The sequence below is a fragment of the Primulina eburnea genome, chromosome 9 (assembly GCF_022965805.1).
Source record: "Primulina eburnea isolate SZY01 chromosome 9, ASM2296580v1, whole genome shotgun sequence".
In the NCBI taxonomy this organism is placed as follows: domain Eukaryota; kingdom Viridiplantae; phylum Streptophyta; class Magnoliopsida; order Lamiales; family Gesneriaceae; genus Primulina; species Primulina eburnea.
In genome coordinates, this window is record NC_133109.1 from 27,917,998 (window position 1) to 27,935,665 (window position 17,668).

The 17,668-nt window shown below is 36.1% G+C and overlaps 1 protein-coding gene across 1 annotated transcript; it reads left to right on the plus strand.

Annotated features, from left to right (window-relative positions):
* The first annotated feature begins 598 nt into the window (after window positions 1-598).
* Window positions 599-3,691, plus strand: LOC140840853 (uncharacterized). The gene is made up of 5 exons (XM_073208015.1): window positions 599-917; window positions 1,487-1,740; window positions 1,899-2,054; window positions 2,518-2,721; window positions 3,134-3,691. The coding sequence occupies exons 1-5, from the start codon at window positions 599-601 to the stop codon at window positions 3,689-3,691; spliced, it is 1,491 nt and encodes a 496-aa protein (XP_073064116.1).
* The last annotated feature ends 13,977 nt before the right edge of the window (window positions 3,692-17,668 follow it).

Genomic DNA, 17,668 nt, shown 5'->3' on the forward strand with positions numbered 1-17,668 from the left:
TCACGACATATTGAGAGTCGTGGGTGTAGTTCTCAGTCTGTTCAGGTACAGAGAGGAGAGCCTAGATGAGTGAGATGTTTTCATTTTGGGGGACCTCATCTGATCAGACAGTGCACAGAGACCGAGATCACTTGTTTTGAGTGTGGCGGTGTGGGCCATATAGCCAGACATTGTCCTAGTCGTGAGGGACAGCGAGAGCCCAGGAGTGATAGAGGTAGATCCTCATATAGAAGAGGACGACATCCTCAACAGTTACACCACGACCTTCTGGAGGACAACCACGTATGCAGGGAGCTGGTCCGCCTCAGGCACAAGTGTATGCTTTGACACGAGAGCAGGCATAGAAGGCACAAGAGGAGATGATAGCGGGTAAGTATTATTTATGTTCTTATCCTGCTTATATTCTTGTTGATGTGCCTCACATAATTTTATATCGAAGAGGTTTGTGGTTGAGCATCATATGCGCTCGTCTCCATTTTCTATTTCTTTTTCTGTTTCGACACCCTCTTGAGTTGATATATAAGTCGTATCTATGACATCAGATGGTAATATTTCTTACGAAAGCTACGAGCTGAGATCTGATATGATTATTCCGGAGATGACTGATTTTGATTGTATTGTGGAAATTAATGTCCTGAGGAGATGTTGTGCGACTGTTGATTGTTATCAGCGGGTAGTATATTTTTACACATATCAGAAAGGGCGTTGGACCTTTTACGGGAAAGGTTCTCATCCTCGTATTCCATTGGTATATGCTATCCGGATGTCTCGATTATTGGAGTATGGACTTGAGGGTTATCTTATTTATGATGTAGATAAGACAGAGAAGAAGAAGGAGGTGGGAATAAAGGAGATACTTTGTAGTTCTGAGTTTGCCGATGTATTTTCTGAGGAGATTCCAGGCTTCCCACCAGCCCGTTAGCTGGAGTTTGGGATTGAGTTGATGCCAGATACTTCCCCTATTTCTCGTGCTCCTTACATAGTGGCACCAGCATAATTGATAGAGTTGAAAGCCCAGTTACAGGACTTGCTGGACAAGTTATACATTCGTCCTAGTGTATCGCCTTGGGGTGCACCAGTCTTTATTTGTGAGAAAGAAAGATGGAACGATGCAACTTTGTATTGACTATCGACAACTGAATAAGGTAACGATTAAGAATAAATATCCCCTCCCTTGTATGGATGATTTGTTTGATCAGTTGCAGGGAACCTCAGTGTATTCAAAGATTTATTTGAGGTCAAGATATCATCTGATACGAGTTCGAGAGGAGGATATCCAGAAGATAACAATCAGAACCAGATATGGACATTATGAGTTTTTAGTTATGCCGTTTGGGTTGACGAATGCTCCTGCTATGTTTATGAGTTTGGTGAATAGGGTATTTCAGCATTATCTCAATCAGTTTGTTATTGTGTTTATTGATGATATATTGATATATTCAAGAGTAAGGCTGAGAATGCAGGGCACTTGCGTTAAGCATTACAGGTACTGTGAGATACACAGTTGTATGCCAACTCAGTAAATGTGAGTTTTGGTTCGATCGTGTGGTCTTCTTGGGTCATGTTATATCGAGAGATGTGATTTCCGTTGATCCAACGAAGGTTGAAGCCATGTCGCAGTGGTCTGCACCTACATCTGTACCAGAGATCCATATTTTCTTAGGTTTAGCAGATTATTATCGTCGATTTATCGAGGGATTTTCAAATATTGCTAGACCTTTGACACAGTTGAATCAGAAAGTTGTGCAATTTCAGTGATCTGAAGCATGTGAGAGGAGTTTTCAGGAGTTGAAGCACCGACCGATGACCGCACTAGTGTTATCAATCCCTACAGAAAACGAGAGGTTTGTTGTTTATATTGATGCATCATTACATGGTTTGGATGTGTTTTGATGCAGGATCGGCAGGTTGTGGCATTTGCCTCGAGACAACTAAATCCACACGAAACAAGATACCATGTGCATGATTTGGAGTTGGCAGCCATTATCTTTGTCTTGAAGATATGGCAACACTATTTATATGGTATCTCGTTTACGATTTATACAGATCATAAGGTTTGAGATTTTTGTTTACAAAGACAGAGTTGAATATGAGACAGAGACTGTTGTTTACGATTTTAATGGATCATAAGAGTTTGAGATTTTGGTTTACAAAGACAAAGTTGAATATGAGACAGAGACTGTGGTTAGATTTGTTGAAAGATTATGACTGTGAGATTGAGTATCATCCTGGTCGAGCTAATCTTACAGTTGATGCATTGAGTCGTAAAGTGAGCTGTACCGCAGAGGATGTTAATCGTTCATCATGTCTTGTTGATCCTTGGGATACGATTTTGATATCGCTACGACTCATATCCAGATATCTACCTTATTAGCCGAACCTGATATTTATGGTTGTATTCGTGAGGCACATATGACAAATGAGAGAGTTCATCGATGGAAGAAGTTAGTTTCTCGGAAACAAGGTACTCGTTTTAGAGTAGCTGATGATGGTAGTTTGAGGATGCATGATAGATAGGTAGTTCCTGAAGCATCTGAGTTGCACCAAGGCCTATTGCAGCGTGCACATTGTAGTCGGTATTCTATCCACCCTGGTGGCAAGAAGATGTATAAGGATCTACGCTCTCAGTTTTGGTGGAAGGGAATGAAACGTGATGTGATTTCTTTTTATGTCGATGTCTCAATTGTCAACAGATCAAAGTTGAGAGAAGAAGGTCAGGAGGTGAACTGGGGAGTTTAGAAGTACCGACGTGGAAATAGGAGTATATATCGATGGGTTTTGTGACCCATTTGCAAAGAGCACTAAAACTATTGATTCTATTTGGGTGTTTGTTGATCGATTGATGAAAGTTGCACATTTTATACCCTATAGCATGAATATTACGTATTTGAAGATGGCACAGTTGTATATACGAGAGATTGTACGGCTGCATGGGATTCCAGTATCTATTATTTCTAATAGAGATCCTCGATTTACTTCTCATTTTTTGGAAAGATTGCAGACTGTGATGGAGACAGAGTTGAGATTGAGTACGTCTTATCATCCACAGACAGATGGTCAGACTGAGCGTACTATTCAGACGCTAGAGGATATGTTGCGTGCTTATGTTATGTATTTTAAATCTATTTGGCAGTCATCTATTCTATTGGTGGAGTTTGTGTATAACAATAGTTATCAGAATAGTATTCAGATGGCTCCATTTGAAGCATTGTATGGGAGACGTTGTAGATCTTTGTTATACTGGGATAATGTTGATCAAGCTATAGTTTCAGGTCATGAGATGATTCAGGAGATGGAACATAAAGTAAAGTTGATACAACAACGATTGAAAGCATCTCAAGATAGACAGACCGCCTATGCAAATAAAATACGAAGACCCTTAGAGTTTCAGCAGGGCAATCGAGTATTTTTGAAAGTTTCTCCGTTTTGTGGCACAGTGCGATTTGGTATGAAAGGAAAGTTGGCACCGAGATATGTTGGCATGTATGAGATATTGCAGTGGATAGGAACTTTGGCTTATCAATTGGCTCTACCTCCATCTTTATCTGATATTCATGATGTGTTTCACGTGTCGTTGTTTCGGAAATATGAGCCGAATTCTTCACATGTGTTGGATATTTATGAGGTTCAATTAGATCCTGATGTGTCCTATATTGAGAGGCCAGTTTGTATTTTGGATCGATCTGAATGAAAGCTTCGTAGTAAGCTTATACCGATGATGAAGGTTTAGTGGTAGCATAGAGGTGTCGAAAAGGCCACTTGGGAGACAGAGCGGCATATGAGGGAGCTCTACCCCTACTTATTTTGATGGTATGCCATATCATTATTTATGCATGTTATTACTGTTGTTGATTAATTTTGGGGTCGAAATTCATTTAAGGGGGTAGAGAATGTAATGTCTGTAGTAAATATAACAAGTTGTTTATTTAGTAATGTGAGATTACTAAATAATTAACGATTTATAAAGAATGAAATATGACATATTTTGGTCATATGAAGTCCAAATGATTTGAAATTTGGATATAACTTAGAAACTAAAAAATATAGAAGTTTCATATTTTGAATTTTGAAAAACGTGATCGTTTGACTGGTCCTAACGGATATCTCAGTGTTAAAAATGTTAAATATAATTTATTATATTATTTTATTAATATAATATAATATTAAAAAAAAGAAAATTGAAAATTGAGCAGGTGATTCAATTCCACCGCGTCAGAAAGCATTTCGACATACATATGAGACAGAGGAGAGGAAACAACATTTCCATTTTCTTTTCGACCTTGCGACTTATCGGTTTATTCAATCGACGAACCGACTTCAGTTCTGGATCGTTGACATGATGTCTTCGATTTGATGTATAAATTTTATAGTTTTGGTGATGTTTGAAATTTGTTAATTTTTGGAATAAATCTGATAAATTGTTAAATCATACAGAAATTTAAGATTGTTGAGTAGCATGTGATTTTAAAGAAGAAGATAAGATTACAGTGGTGTTATTTTGAATTATTCTCAATTTATTATAATTAGGGATTTTAATCGTTGAATTGAAACTAGAGAGTTGTTTGTCATTTGTTATTAATTCTGATTATATATTTGGAGCCTAAGAAATATAGGATACATGTTCATATAAACTTTTTGTAGTTTAACGGATTTTGTAAAATTGCATATTATTTGAAGTTAATTTATTATGGTGTATTTGATGTTAGTCTTGATAAGTAAATACACCAGAATATTAATTGTTGAACGATGAAGATGTATAATCGAGTTTTATATTTTGTTGAATTAATTGTTATTGGGCTATTTGATGTTGTGCATTGAGCCTGTTATGATTGTGTTGTTACGGTGACAATGATATGATATTGTTGTTGAATTATTTAGATACATCACAAGCCTCGGGATCAAAGAAGTAGCCAGATTTTATATATATACTCGATTATCAGGTACGTGTTGACGTACGAGCATATGTTGTTATTGTTTAGTATTGATGAATACTATTGTGTTGAACGATGGTAAATCTTCAGAATTTAGTGATTTGATATTATATTTGTTGTTGTTTATTATTATTGATGTTGGCTATCGTTGTTGGGAGATGTATCGTTGCTGTTGTTCGATCGACGTTATTGTTGTCGTCGGAATAGGGGTGCGATGTATCGTTGATACTGTTCGATCGACGATATTGCTGTCGCCGGACTTGGGGTGCGATGTATCGTTGATGTTGTTGTTGCAGTAGTATGGGAGCGATGTTGTTGATGTTTTTGATGGTTTGATTGTCCAGAGACAGCAAAGTGATTATTTCTTTTATGATTTCAGTTATATTTTATATTGTTGTTCATATAACTGTTATGTATTATGATGATGATTGTCGTGTATGCTCACCTTCGGGGACTGTTTCTATTAAACATGTTACAAGACTATGTCGTGAGACATGATAAAGATGAATGATTAGGTTTGTCTAGTCAAACAATCATGTAGTTGATAGTGTATAGAGACACTATAGCTTATTATCTTATTTGAGTTATATGTGTATTTATTATACTGTTTATGCTACACTGATGTAGATAGTGTGATGATTGCACTATGTTATCGTATATGCATTATATTATTACGTCGTTGAAAAAAAAATTATGCATAAGACATCACATGTTGTATGATTACGTGACAATGTTTGGGGCGCCACATCTTGCTTTTTTCCACAACAAGAAATCACATTGTGGTCCTTCGACCACCGATTTCATGGCTGGTTCTACTTCTGACCAAACCACTTACACCAACTCAACCGGTTGACATAAATGTTCCAAATGACGCCTCCTCCATTATCCTCACTTGTGAAGGTGCAATTAAGACAGATCATATGAGCTAATCACAATTCTCAAACATTTGTTACTTTATATAATTAATAGATTCTCATGTATCACACATTGCTCTCCAGTTCATTCTTCAAAATATTATCAGATGTACAATTTACAAAGATCACTCAGAGCATGAAAACAACTACTCTACTGTTTTCTGTCGGAAACAATTAAAAGAATTACATGAATTATATTTATATATATTATGAGGAGAATGCCATGAATTTATATTTACATGTATATTTATATAGATATTTTTAAATTAATGAATTGAATTAATTAAACATTGATTCATTTATGTACGTAATAATAACAATAGATTTTACATGTAAATGTCGTGGAAGATGTATATAACAAATTCGCGCTTCTCCATTGTATTCTTATCTTGGAATTTGATGATTTAACCCTGTTGCAAGTCGTTTGACAAAGTATGGCAGAGCTCTTGGTGATATTGTGAGGACTGTCGACAAAGAGACAAAGGAATTAATAGGTGGGCCAAAGTTGGTGGCAAAATTGAATTGCATCTTTGAAAAATAATTAAAACGTGGGTTGGCTGCAGAGATTTCAGATGGAATTTGAATACGCGTTTTTAACGCGTGTTCACACGGTCAGGGGGCTCTATAAATAGAGCTCCTCCCTTCATTCTGAAATCATCCCTTCTTCGAGTTTTCTCTCATCTTATAAGCATTTGAGTGCTTAGTTATATAATATTTGTGAGGTGTTTGTTCTCCTGTATTAAGAGAGTGTGTGTTCTCTTTGGAAACACAGTGAGTGAGTTGTACACCACAAAATATTATAGTGGAAATTCTTTTCATCTTGCCCGTGGTTTTTACCCTATTATTTTTAGGGGTTTTCCACGTAAATCTCGGTGTCCAGTTTATTCTTTATTTTCGACTTTTATTATCTCAAATTCCGCACGTGGGACCAACAAGTGGTATCAGAGCCTTGGTTTTAAATTTTTAAAATTCTGAGTATGCTCTGTGGTTGCAGCCTAGACTGATCTTCCACATCAGAAAAGATTTTTTGAGATTTTTTATTTAAGGCGGGATTATTTTGTCGGGTCTACTAAAATTGTCGTAGACATAATGGCGGGAAGGTACGAGATAGCAAAGTTCAATGGAAGCAAATTTATGCTGTGGAAAATAAAGATACAAGCAGTTTTAAGAAATGAAAATTGCTTGGCGGCTATTGGAGATAGACCGGTGGAGATTACGGATGAAGGAAATGTGGCCAGTACTTCAGGCAGTGGTGAAATATTATTCAGCGAAGCAGCAACAGTTGCAGAAGGCAGACACAAATTTTGTGACACATGGATTATGGATTCAGGAGCGACGTGGCACATGACGTCTCGGAGAGAATGGTTTGATCATTATAAACCAGTCTCAGGAGGATCTGTATTCATGGGAAATGATCATGCCTTGGAAATCGCTGGGGTCGGTACTATCAAAATTAAAATGTTTGATGGCACCATTCGCACCATACAGGAGGTACGACATGTTAAAGGACTGACGAAAAATCTTTTGTCCTTGGGGCAATTGGATGACATCGGGTGCAAAACTCGGATCGAGAACGGGATCATGAAAATTGTGAAAGGCGCGCTTGTGGTTATGAAAGCGGAAAAGGTTGCTGCCAATCTGTATGTACTTTTGGAAGAAACACACAAAGAGGCGGAGCTAGTTGTTGCATCAAATGGTTCAGGAGAAGAATTAACAGTGTTATGGCATAGAAAGCTCGGGCATATGTCAGAACGGGGTTTGAAAATTCTCTCAGAACGGAAGCTGCTGCCGGGACTTACAAAAGTGTCACTACCCTTTTGTGAGCATTGTGTTACCAGTAAACAACACAGATTAAAGTTTGGCACTTCTACTGCCAGGAGCAAAAGCATATTGGAGCTGATTCATTCGGATGTTTGGCAAGCACCAGTTGTATCCCTAGGAGGAGCGAGATATTTTGTCTCGTTCATTGATGATTTCTCTAGGAGATGTTGGGTGTATCCAATCAAGAAGAAATCAGATGTTTTCCAAGTCTTCAAAGATTTCAAAGCGCGGGTTGAACTTGATTCTGAAAAGAAAATCAAGTGTCTGAGGACTGACAATGGAGGAGAATATACCAGTGACGAGTTTGATGCATATTGTCAACATGAGGGCATCAAGAGACAGTTCACGACAGCTTACACACCTCAACAGAATGGAGTGGCGGAGCGGATGAACAGGACCTTGTTGGACAGAACAAGAGCTATGTTGAGGACTGCAGGTCTAGAAAAGTCATTTTGGGCAGAAGCAGTCAAAACCGCTTGTTATATTATCAATCGTTCTCCTTCAGTGGCGATTGATCTGAAGACTCCGATGGAGATGTGGACCGGGAAGCCGACAGATTATTCTCATTTGCATACATTTGGAAGTCCGGTGTACGTTCTGTACAATGAGCAAGAAAGATCAAAGTTGGATTCGAAATCCAGAAAATGTATCTTCTTGGGATATGCTGATGGAGTAAAGGGGTTTCGCTTGTGGGATCCTACTGTTCACAAGCTTGTCATCAGCAGGGATGTTATCTTCGAGGAAGATAAAGTAAAGGGAGACAAAGGCACATTGAATTCAGAAACTACTATATTTCAGGTGGAAAATAAGACGGACGAAGGTCAGGTTTCTTGTGAAGCAGTACCGGAGCACGAAGAACAAGAACATGTTGAGTCTGAAGTTTCCAATGTGAGGCAGTCAACTCGAGACAGAAGATCACCAGGTTGGCTTTCAGATTATGTCACTGAAAGCAACATTGCATATTGTCTATTATCAGAGGATGGTGAGCCATCGAGTTTCCACGAGGCTACTCAAAGCTCGGATGTATCTTTGTGGATGATAGCAATGCAAGAAGAATTGGAGGCATTAGACAGGAATAAAACTTGGGATCTTGTTACACTACCACGAGGAAGAAAAGCCATCGGTAACAGATGGGTCTATAAGATCAAGCGAGATGGCAATAATCAAGTGGAACGATATCATGCTAGATTGGTGGTAAAAGGGTATGCTCAGAAAGAAGGTATTGACTTCAATGAGATATTTTCTCCTGTGGTTCGACTTACAACAGTCAGAGTAGTGTTGGCATTGTGTGCGGTGTTTGACCTACATCTAGAACAGCTAGATGTGAAAACGGCATTTCTTCATGGAGATCTTGAAGAAGAAATCTATATGCTCCAGCCAGAAGGTTTTGCAGAAATAGGCAAAGAGAACTTGGTTTGCAGGTTGAAGAAATCTCTGTACGGTCTCAAACAGGCGCCGAGGTGTTGGTACAAGAGATTTGATTCCTATATCATGAGCCTTGGATACAACAGACTGAGTGCAGACCTTTGTACGTATTTCAAGAGGTCTGGTGATGATTATATCATTTTGCTGTTGTATGTGGACGACATGTTGGTAGCAGGCCCCAACAAAGATCATGTCCAAGAATTGAAGGCACAGTTGGCTAGGGAATTTGATATGAAGGACTTGGGACCAGCAAACAAGATTCTAGGGATGCAAGTTCACCGAGACAGAAGTAACAGAAAGATTTGGCTTTCCCAGAAAAATTATTTGAAGAAAATCTTGCAACGCTTCAACATGCAAGATAGTAAGCCAATTTCGACCCCTCTTCCTGTTAACTTCAAGTTATCCTCCGAGATGTGTCCTAGCAGTGAAGCAGAGAGGATGGAGATGTCTCGAGTACCATATGCATCAGCAGTGGGAAGTTTGATGTTCGCCATGATATGTACAAGACCGGACATTGCTCAAGCAGTGGGAGCAGTTAGTCGGTATATGGCGAATCCTGGACGAGAGCATTGGAGCACTGTGAAGAGGATCCTTAGATACATTAAGGGTACCTCGAATGCTGCATTATGTTATGGAGGATCAGATTTTACACTCAGGGGCTATGTCGATTCAGATTATGCAGGTGATCCTGATAAAAGGAAATCTACTACTGGTTATGTGTTTACACTTGCAGGAGGAGCAGTAAGCTGGGTTTCAAAACTGCAGACAGTTGTGGCGTTATCTATAACAGAGGCAGAATACATGGCAGCTACTCAAGCTTGCAAGGAGGCAATATGGATTAAAAGGTTATTGGAGGAGATCGGGCACAAACAAGAGAATGTTCCTTTGTTTTGTGACAGTCAGAGTGCCTTGCACATCGCAAGGAATCCAGCCTTTCATTCCAGGACGAAACACATTGGAGTACAATTTCATTTTGTGCGGGAAGTAGTAGAAGAAGGAAGCGTGGATATGCAGAAGATCCATACGAAGGACAACATAGCTGATTTTCTGACCAAGCCAGTGAACACTGATAAGTTTGAGTGGTGTAGATTCTCAAGTGGCCTAGCAGAAACGTAAGCAGCAGGGAATGACAAGATTGAAAGGATGTGTGGAGATGTGTTTGATTCTCAATCAAATCTCCAAGTGGGAGAAATGTCGACAAAGAGACAAAGGAATTAATAGGTGGGCCAAAGTTGGTGGCAAAATTGAATTGCATCTTTGAAAAATAATTAAAACGTGGGTTGGCTGCAGAGATTTCAGATGGAATTTGAATACGCGTTTTTAACGCGTGTTCACACGGTCAGGGGCTCTATAAATAGAGCTCCTCCCTTCATTCTGAAATCATCCCTTCTTCGAGTTTTCTCTCATCTTATAAGCATTTGAGTGCTTAGTTCTATAATATTTGTGAGGTGTTTGTTCTCCTGTATTAAGAGAGTGTGTGTTCTCTTTGGAAACACAGTGAGTGAGTTGTACACCACAAAATATTATAGTGGAAATTCTTTTCATCTTGCCCGTGGTTTTTACCCTATTATTTTTAGAGGTTTTCCACGTAAATCTCGGTGTCCAGTTTATTCTTTATTTTCGACTTTTATTATCTCAAATTCCGCACGTGGGACCAACAAAGACCATCATTGAGTCTTACTTCTAATAATAATAATATTTCTAAAGCAATTTTCAAAGTTTATGGTTGTTATTAGAGTATGTCTCTTGTGAGACGGTCTTACGAATCTTTATGTGTGAGACGAGTAAATCTTACCGATATTCATAATAAAAAGTATACTCTTAGCATAAAAAGTAATATTTTTTCATGGAGGACCTAAATAAAAGATCTGTCTCACAAAATACGACTCGTGAGACCATCTCACACAAATTTTGTATTGTTATTATGATCACTTACCAGCTCTCTAAATAGCAGGCACTAAGCTTCCTCTTTTCTTTACAACATCTGTGTTAAAAACTTAAAAGGACGAAGACCAAAAATGTATGCTTTAATTCTGTAGCTTTCAGATAATATATTTGAATTGTTTTCGGAATTGAACATCGGAATATATGTCTATGTTCTCTGACGTTTGTTTGTGACGCAGATGATGACATACAAAGTTTTCTTTTCACCAGTTATTGGGTCCCGTTTACGAGCTAGCTGAAATACTCGTCTACGATTACTTGGATCTGTTTACGAACATGAAGAGTAGTCCTGATAATCACAATTTTTGGCTACATCAATCTGATTTGTCTAATTATAAAAAGATAAAAGGAAAAATCATAATAATCATCGTTTTTTAAAAAAAAAAAAATTGAAAATGATTTAATCCTTGTAAGGAAGTTCAAAGCAATGACATAATCACGAACAATTTAAGCCAAATTGACATTTAATAAACATGTTTATGACTCAATCAAGGTAAATGTCCATCCTTTTCCAACAATTGTTTAATTAGGAATAACATGTCATAGCTCCAAATATAATAATGTCACAGTGGAATAATACACAAGATCCAAAAAAATATCCCCTTTCCCAATTTTGTGAACCAAATTCATAACTTTTGGGGTCACAAGTCATGATCATTTAATATACAGTGCCAAAAAATCAGACCTGTAATTCGAATTATTTATTCAAGAAAATATATAATAAAGGTGCATGGGAAATTAAAAATTATTGACTTGTTGACAATTGACATGACATATTTTTATGATTCAACCCCCCTTGAAGGATATTCCGCTTGGGATATTCTTCCAATACAGTCAAAAGTTTTGTTTTTTGTTTTATTTATTTATTTATTTATTTATTTATTATCAGTTCTTACCGATTAAGTAGTTCTCAAGATAGATTTAACCATCATTGTTAAATTTAAGGCAAATATTTATGTGATACAGTCCTACATGTCGTATTTTGTGAGATGATATCTTATTTGGGTCATCCATGAAAAATTATTACTTTTTATGCTAAGAGTATTACTTTTTATTGTGAATATCGATAGGGTTGACCCGTCTGACAGATAAAGATTCGTGAGACCATCTCATCAGAGACCTAATCTGAATTTAAATGAGATTCAACTATCATTGTTAAATTTAAAGTAAACCATGTTTATTTGGGATTATATAGATCAATTAAATATCGTACTGTCACATCTCATTAATCGATGTATTAATGTGGTAAGATCCATATGTTTAGAAGCATAACACAAGAAAATGTTGTTCCATACACTTACATGTTTAGAATAGCAACCATCTATTTTGGATGGAACAGACACTTTGAGTGAAGTTAGATGTTTGGTATATATATAAAAGCTTGGTCATATATATTTTTTTGACTTATAATTTTCTTTAGGTCATATGTATTTTTTTGCAAATTAATATTCAAACGTTTAATTGGTCATATATATATTTTTTGCAAATTAATATTCAAACGTTTAGTTAAAGAAAAGATCAAATTAACATTAAAAATAAGCATTATTATTCAACAAAATTCTTGTTAAGAGGCTAAATTTTTAATTTTCCTGTTGATCTAAAATAAAAATATGTGATCTAACCGATAATATGGGTGCAATCGAGTTGAGTCCGAGTATCGCACTACTCGAAATTAACTTGAAAAAAATTTGAAATACTCGAGCTCAATCTTGATCTCGACTCGATTCCGGTATTAATTTTTGAACTCGATCTCGACTCGATAACATATCGAGTTATTCGAACTCAAAAAACTAGATTTCAATTTTTTAAAAAAAATTTAAATATATATATTTAATTATATATATATATACACATATATACATATATAGTCGAGTAGCTCGTGAGTTACTCGATTAGATTCACTAACTACTCACGGCTACTCGAGATCGAATCGATTACGAGTTCGACTAGCTCGAACTCGACTTGAGCTCGGTCAAATCGAGCTCGAGTCTAACAACTCGTAAGTTGCTCGACTCGTTTACAGCCTTTGTTAGGATCTGCAATATGTTTAGAAGTGATATTAATAAACATTTTTAAAATTTCTCTAAAACACTGAAAAAATAATATGACCGGTCTCGATAGTGTTAGCTATACAAGACCTGATTTTCTCAACATTTTAAGAAACGATCGGACCACAATTTTGTACGAAAAATAGTTAGAAGGTTCTTATGAAGATTATATACTCAAATATAATGGATTAATAAGACAAATAACTACGATAAGAAAATGATACAAGTATTTTTGTGGATGTTCAGAGAATTGATCTCTTATGTAACACCTTCTTCTACTTAGGAAAGATTTCACTAGAAGATTACACTTTATAACAACCCACTTTAATCATACGGCTTATCAACTATCTAATTTGAAAATATTAGTATTCTCACAAACAGATGAGACACACAGTCTAACAACTAATACAACACTTAATGAAGTAAAGTGTTGAATCCTTCGATTCAAGCTGTCGGAAAACTCCTCAAACGATTTTGGCAAGAAATGGTCGAGTGATTTTACAGAAGCCATTGATAATACTTGAACATTTTATGAGTATTTTTTGATGAGTGGGCTGTTGAGCAGTATATATTTTTTGAAGATTAAGAGTGCTCAGAAATCTTTTCAGAGAATGCTTCAAATGTGTAAAATCTCGTAGTTTTTCTTTTTCTCTCCTCTTGACATTCTTTATTTATAGTACTTTTTGCATCTTTTGGTTCAATATTCGACTGTAGCTCAATAAATGAGCATAAATGCAATAGTACTGATGTCTCAGTCTTTTCTTGATTTTTTATATACTTAAATTAATGATTAGTTTGACATTTATCGAATCTTATAGGAAATTACTAATGACAGCAAAATGTAACTAGCTTTGTCCGTTGTTTGTATATGAAGATAACTTTGCTCAGCTATTAATTAATGTTTTAGGATATAAGGAATGGTTGAGTAGTCCATGTGCCACAAACTGGTGCGCGAGAGTGGTCGAGTAAATAAAATATGTTGTTGATGACAAAACAATTGAATAGCTTAGCATTACATGACCGATTAAATGGATTCTTCTGAATTGGTCAAGTACCTATAATACTGAGAAAACAACAGTTAGGTTTAACACAATATTATATGTTATCACCAAAGCTAAATGATCTAAAAATTTATCCATTTTTTGTGATGACAAAACATACGCCCTAGAAATAATACACGATAAAAGCAAAATTAATTTTATTGAGATAGTGAATTTCCTTGTTAGAAAGAATAATAAAGCAATAATAAAAAAAATAATCTACCTCCTAAACCATGAGTTCCACCACCTCCGGATTCACCACCTCTCTTATGATAATCTATCTTTTTCTTATCCTCGTCAACTGCTACTCTTCTTCTAGCTTCATCAACTTTCTTTGGCTCAAGATGAGAGTGAAACGTTGCATACTAGGACTTATCAATATTTGTTTCCTAGTTCTAAGAGGAGTAGACGGGTTACTAATGACCAGATTGAGTGGATAATTTATATTCCACCGGTAGTTTGTTCCAAGATTATGTGTATCTTGTTGATCTTGTTGATGTTGATAATTTTCTTCAATGATGATGTCTTTTTCCCCTCTTCCTGGATCACTCTCTATGACCAGTTCCATGAGCTTTGGATATAGTCTGGTCGGATTTTTCTTTATGATCATTGGACCGGTAGGAACATCTTGATTGTGCCTCCTTCACTCAATCTCACTATCACTATCATAGATGAGATTTTTGTTTTCCAATTTTTGACTTAGCTCATTGATATTCACATGTTCTTGAGTTACAAATACAATAGATTCATCAAAGATAACATAAATGGTTTCTTCAACTGTCTGATACTTGTTGATAAAGACTCTGTAATAACTGGTGAGTAACCGATAAATATTCCTTAATTAGCTTTAGCATCGAAGGTAGTTAAATGAGTTTTGTGATTGTTGTGAATGAAACACTTAAAACCAAAAATTTTGAAATATGAGATATCCTGTTTCATGCCATTTCAGATCTCATACGAAGTTTTATTATGTATTTTATTAATCATATATTTTTTTGGCAAAAACTTGTGTGAGACGGTCTCACGGGTCGTATTTGTGAGACGGATCTCTTAATTGGGTCATCCATGAAAAAGTATTACTTTTTATGCTAAGAGTATTACTTTTTATTGTGAATATGGGTAGGGTTAACCTGTCTCACAGATTAAGATCCGTGAGACGGTCTCACATGAGACTCACTCTATTTTTTTTGAGTGTAAAAAACTGTGTTGACTGATTCTTCCCAAAGCCTTTGATAAACATTTGAATTATCCATAATTATTTTAGCGGTCTCTTTTAAAGTATGTTTCCTTCTCTCAACAACACCATTCAGTTGAGGAAATCAGACAACTAAAAACTCATGTTTGATTCCCTGATCATCTAGATAAGATCCTAGGGTTTTGTTTGTAAACTTTGTACATCTGTCACTCCATAACTTATCTATCACTGTAGATTTCTCATTTTTCAACTTTATAAAACTTTGATCAAATTTAAAGAAATTTGATATTTTGATGGTAAAAAGATTACTCAAGTGTATCAGAAATAATCATCCACTATTATCAGAGCATACTTATTTTTCCTATACTCTTTACCATTATAGGACCAAATATGTATATATGCAGTTAATCCAAGCATTTGGTGGAAGAGTTACACCTTCGCTTTTAAAAGTAGATCTTACTTTGTTGCCCAACTGATATGCAATGTAGATCTTATATTTTGATAAAAATGCATTTAGGAAAACCAGTCACCAACTATTTCTTAATCAGAGTTTCAATAAATTTTAAATTAAGATGATTCAGCCACTTGTTCCACAACCAATTCTTGTCACTATTCTGAGCAACAAAACATGTAGGGGAAGGAAGTTGATTATATTTCCAACTTATTCTGTAGGTGTTTTTTCTCTTAGTCCGGTTAGCATGACATCATCATTGCTAGATTTCACAGTGCAAATGTTTTGATGAAATTCAACTGAGTAACCATTGCCACACAAATGCTAATTAAATTATAACACAAATTTTCAACTAGTATGACACCTTCGTAATTACTCTACCATGGATAACCTTAACATTTCCCACGGTTCTATCATTTGTGTTATCACCAAATATGATTCTTGATCCTTTTGCATTCAATCCCTTCTATTATAATCATCTTGTTTCCGGTCACGTGCCTTGAACATCCAATGCCTTGAGCATCCACTGTCAAGCTACCAAGTTGACTCTTCGATTGTTTTTACCTTCTGTACATGTCAAGAACACAATATTTTTGGTACCCACATCTGATTGGATACAGATCTGATTCATCCTTTCAAGGCCCACACTTGATTACATTAATAGGTCTACAAGTGTGTGTGACCAGAAATTGAATCAGTCAATAGAGTTGTGTGCAGTGCTATGATGTGTTCTAGTTTAGCCATATGTTGTTTAGGTATTTTATCTTTTCTATCCATTATGTAAATTTTTCTAATTGTCCTGCAATTAAAGTATTATCATGGTTTTCCCTTTTATACACTTTGTCTAGATTGAATCAGCTTCTCTCAAGACCGATTGGAACTCGACCGGTTAACATGTCCAGTTCTATTTGATGACTTTAAACATGTCTTTCCAAACTTAGTGTCATGAGGTTCAACGTATCTCATTCCTCTATGCTTATATTTGTTCTCATAATGCACTTTCTGGTCTGTTGGGATTTCGAGCTTATCATGTTCATATATCAAATTGTACCAAACGAAGTTTATCATATTAGACTTGCCTTTGTCCACATGCAGTTGAGTACTCATTTCAGTATGATTGCAATCAACATTGTCAATGCCAAAAATGGTTTTGTCAACAGCTTGCTTTTACTTTTCAATCATCTTACTTAATGAAACTGAAGATTGGTGCCACGTGTTGATTACTCTAAGAAACTTTTGATTTTCATTCAAAGTGGAATTGAACATTCTTCTCATGTTACTGTTCTCAGTGGCCAGCAAACTTAGTTTTATCTTTAAGTCGTCAAATTCCTTTTGCTGTATGCTGATGCATTCACTTGACTTATCTTACAGGCTTACTTTTTCTGCATTCACTTCCTCAAATGATCGAGAGAGAATCATGTACTATTTTACCATATCATGAAGTGCATTAACAAGATCTTCTTGTGTAAAATCACTAGAATCGAAATCAAATACATCATCATCATCTTCTTTTGCTTCCGAGTTTGCCATCAAGAACTTGACCAGCTCATCATCACTGTCACTTGAGTTGGATTCCGATCCAGAAAACTCACTTTCTGAGTATGCCCACTTGCTCTTGTTCTCCTCAGCAACATAAACTTTCAGATCTTTCTTCTTCTCGAATGATCTTTTCACATCCTTCAACCGGCTTCTCTCGAATGGTTTCTTTTCATTCATTTTGGGCCTATTATAGTCTGCAATAAAGTAGTCCTTCTTGCCACAGTAATAAAATGCTTGACCATCATCTGTCTAGTATTTTTTTTATAATAACATTTAACAAATTTTGATTGATTGTTGCATATAAATTTATTAAATTTCTTGACAAATAGAGGCATTGCCTCGTTGCTTAAATGCTCAGTG

Coding starts and splice junctions, on each gene's coding strand:
- LOC140840853 (XM_073208015.1), top strand. CDS start 599: ATGACTGATTTTGATTGTATTGTGGAAATTAATGTCCTGAGGAGATGT. Junction 918..1,486: donor TCCAGGCTTCCCACCAGCCC/GTTAGCTGGAGT, acceptor TAAGCATTACAG/GTACTGTGAGATACACAGTT. Junction 2,722..3,133: donor TGAGAGAAGAAGGTCAGGAG/GTGAACTGGGGA, acceptor TCTATTTGGCAG/TCATCTATTCTATTGGTGGA.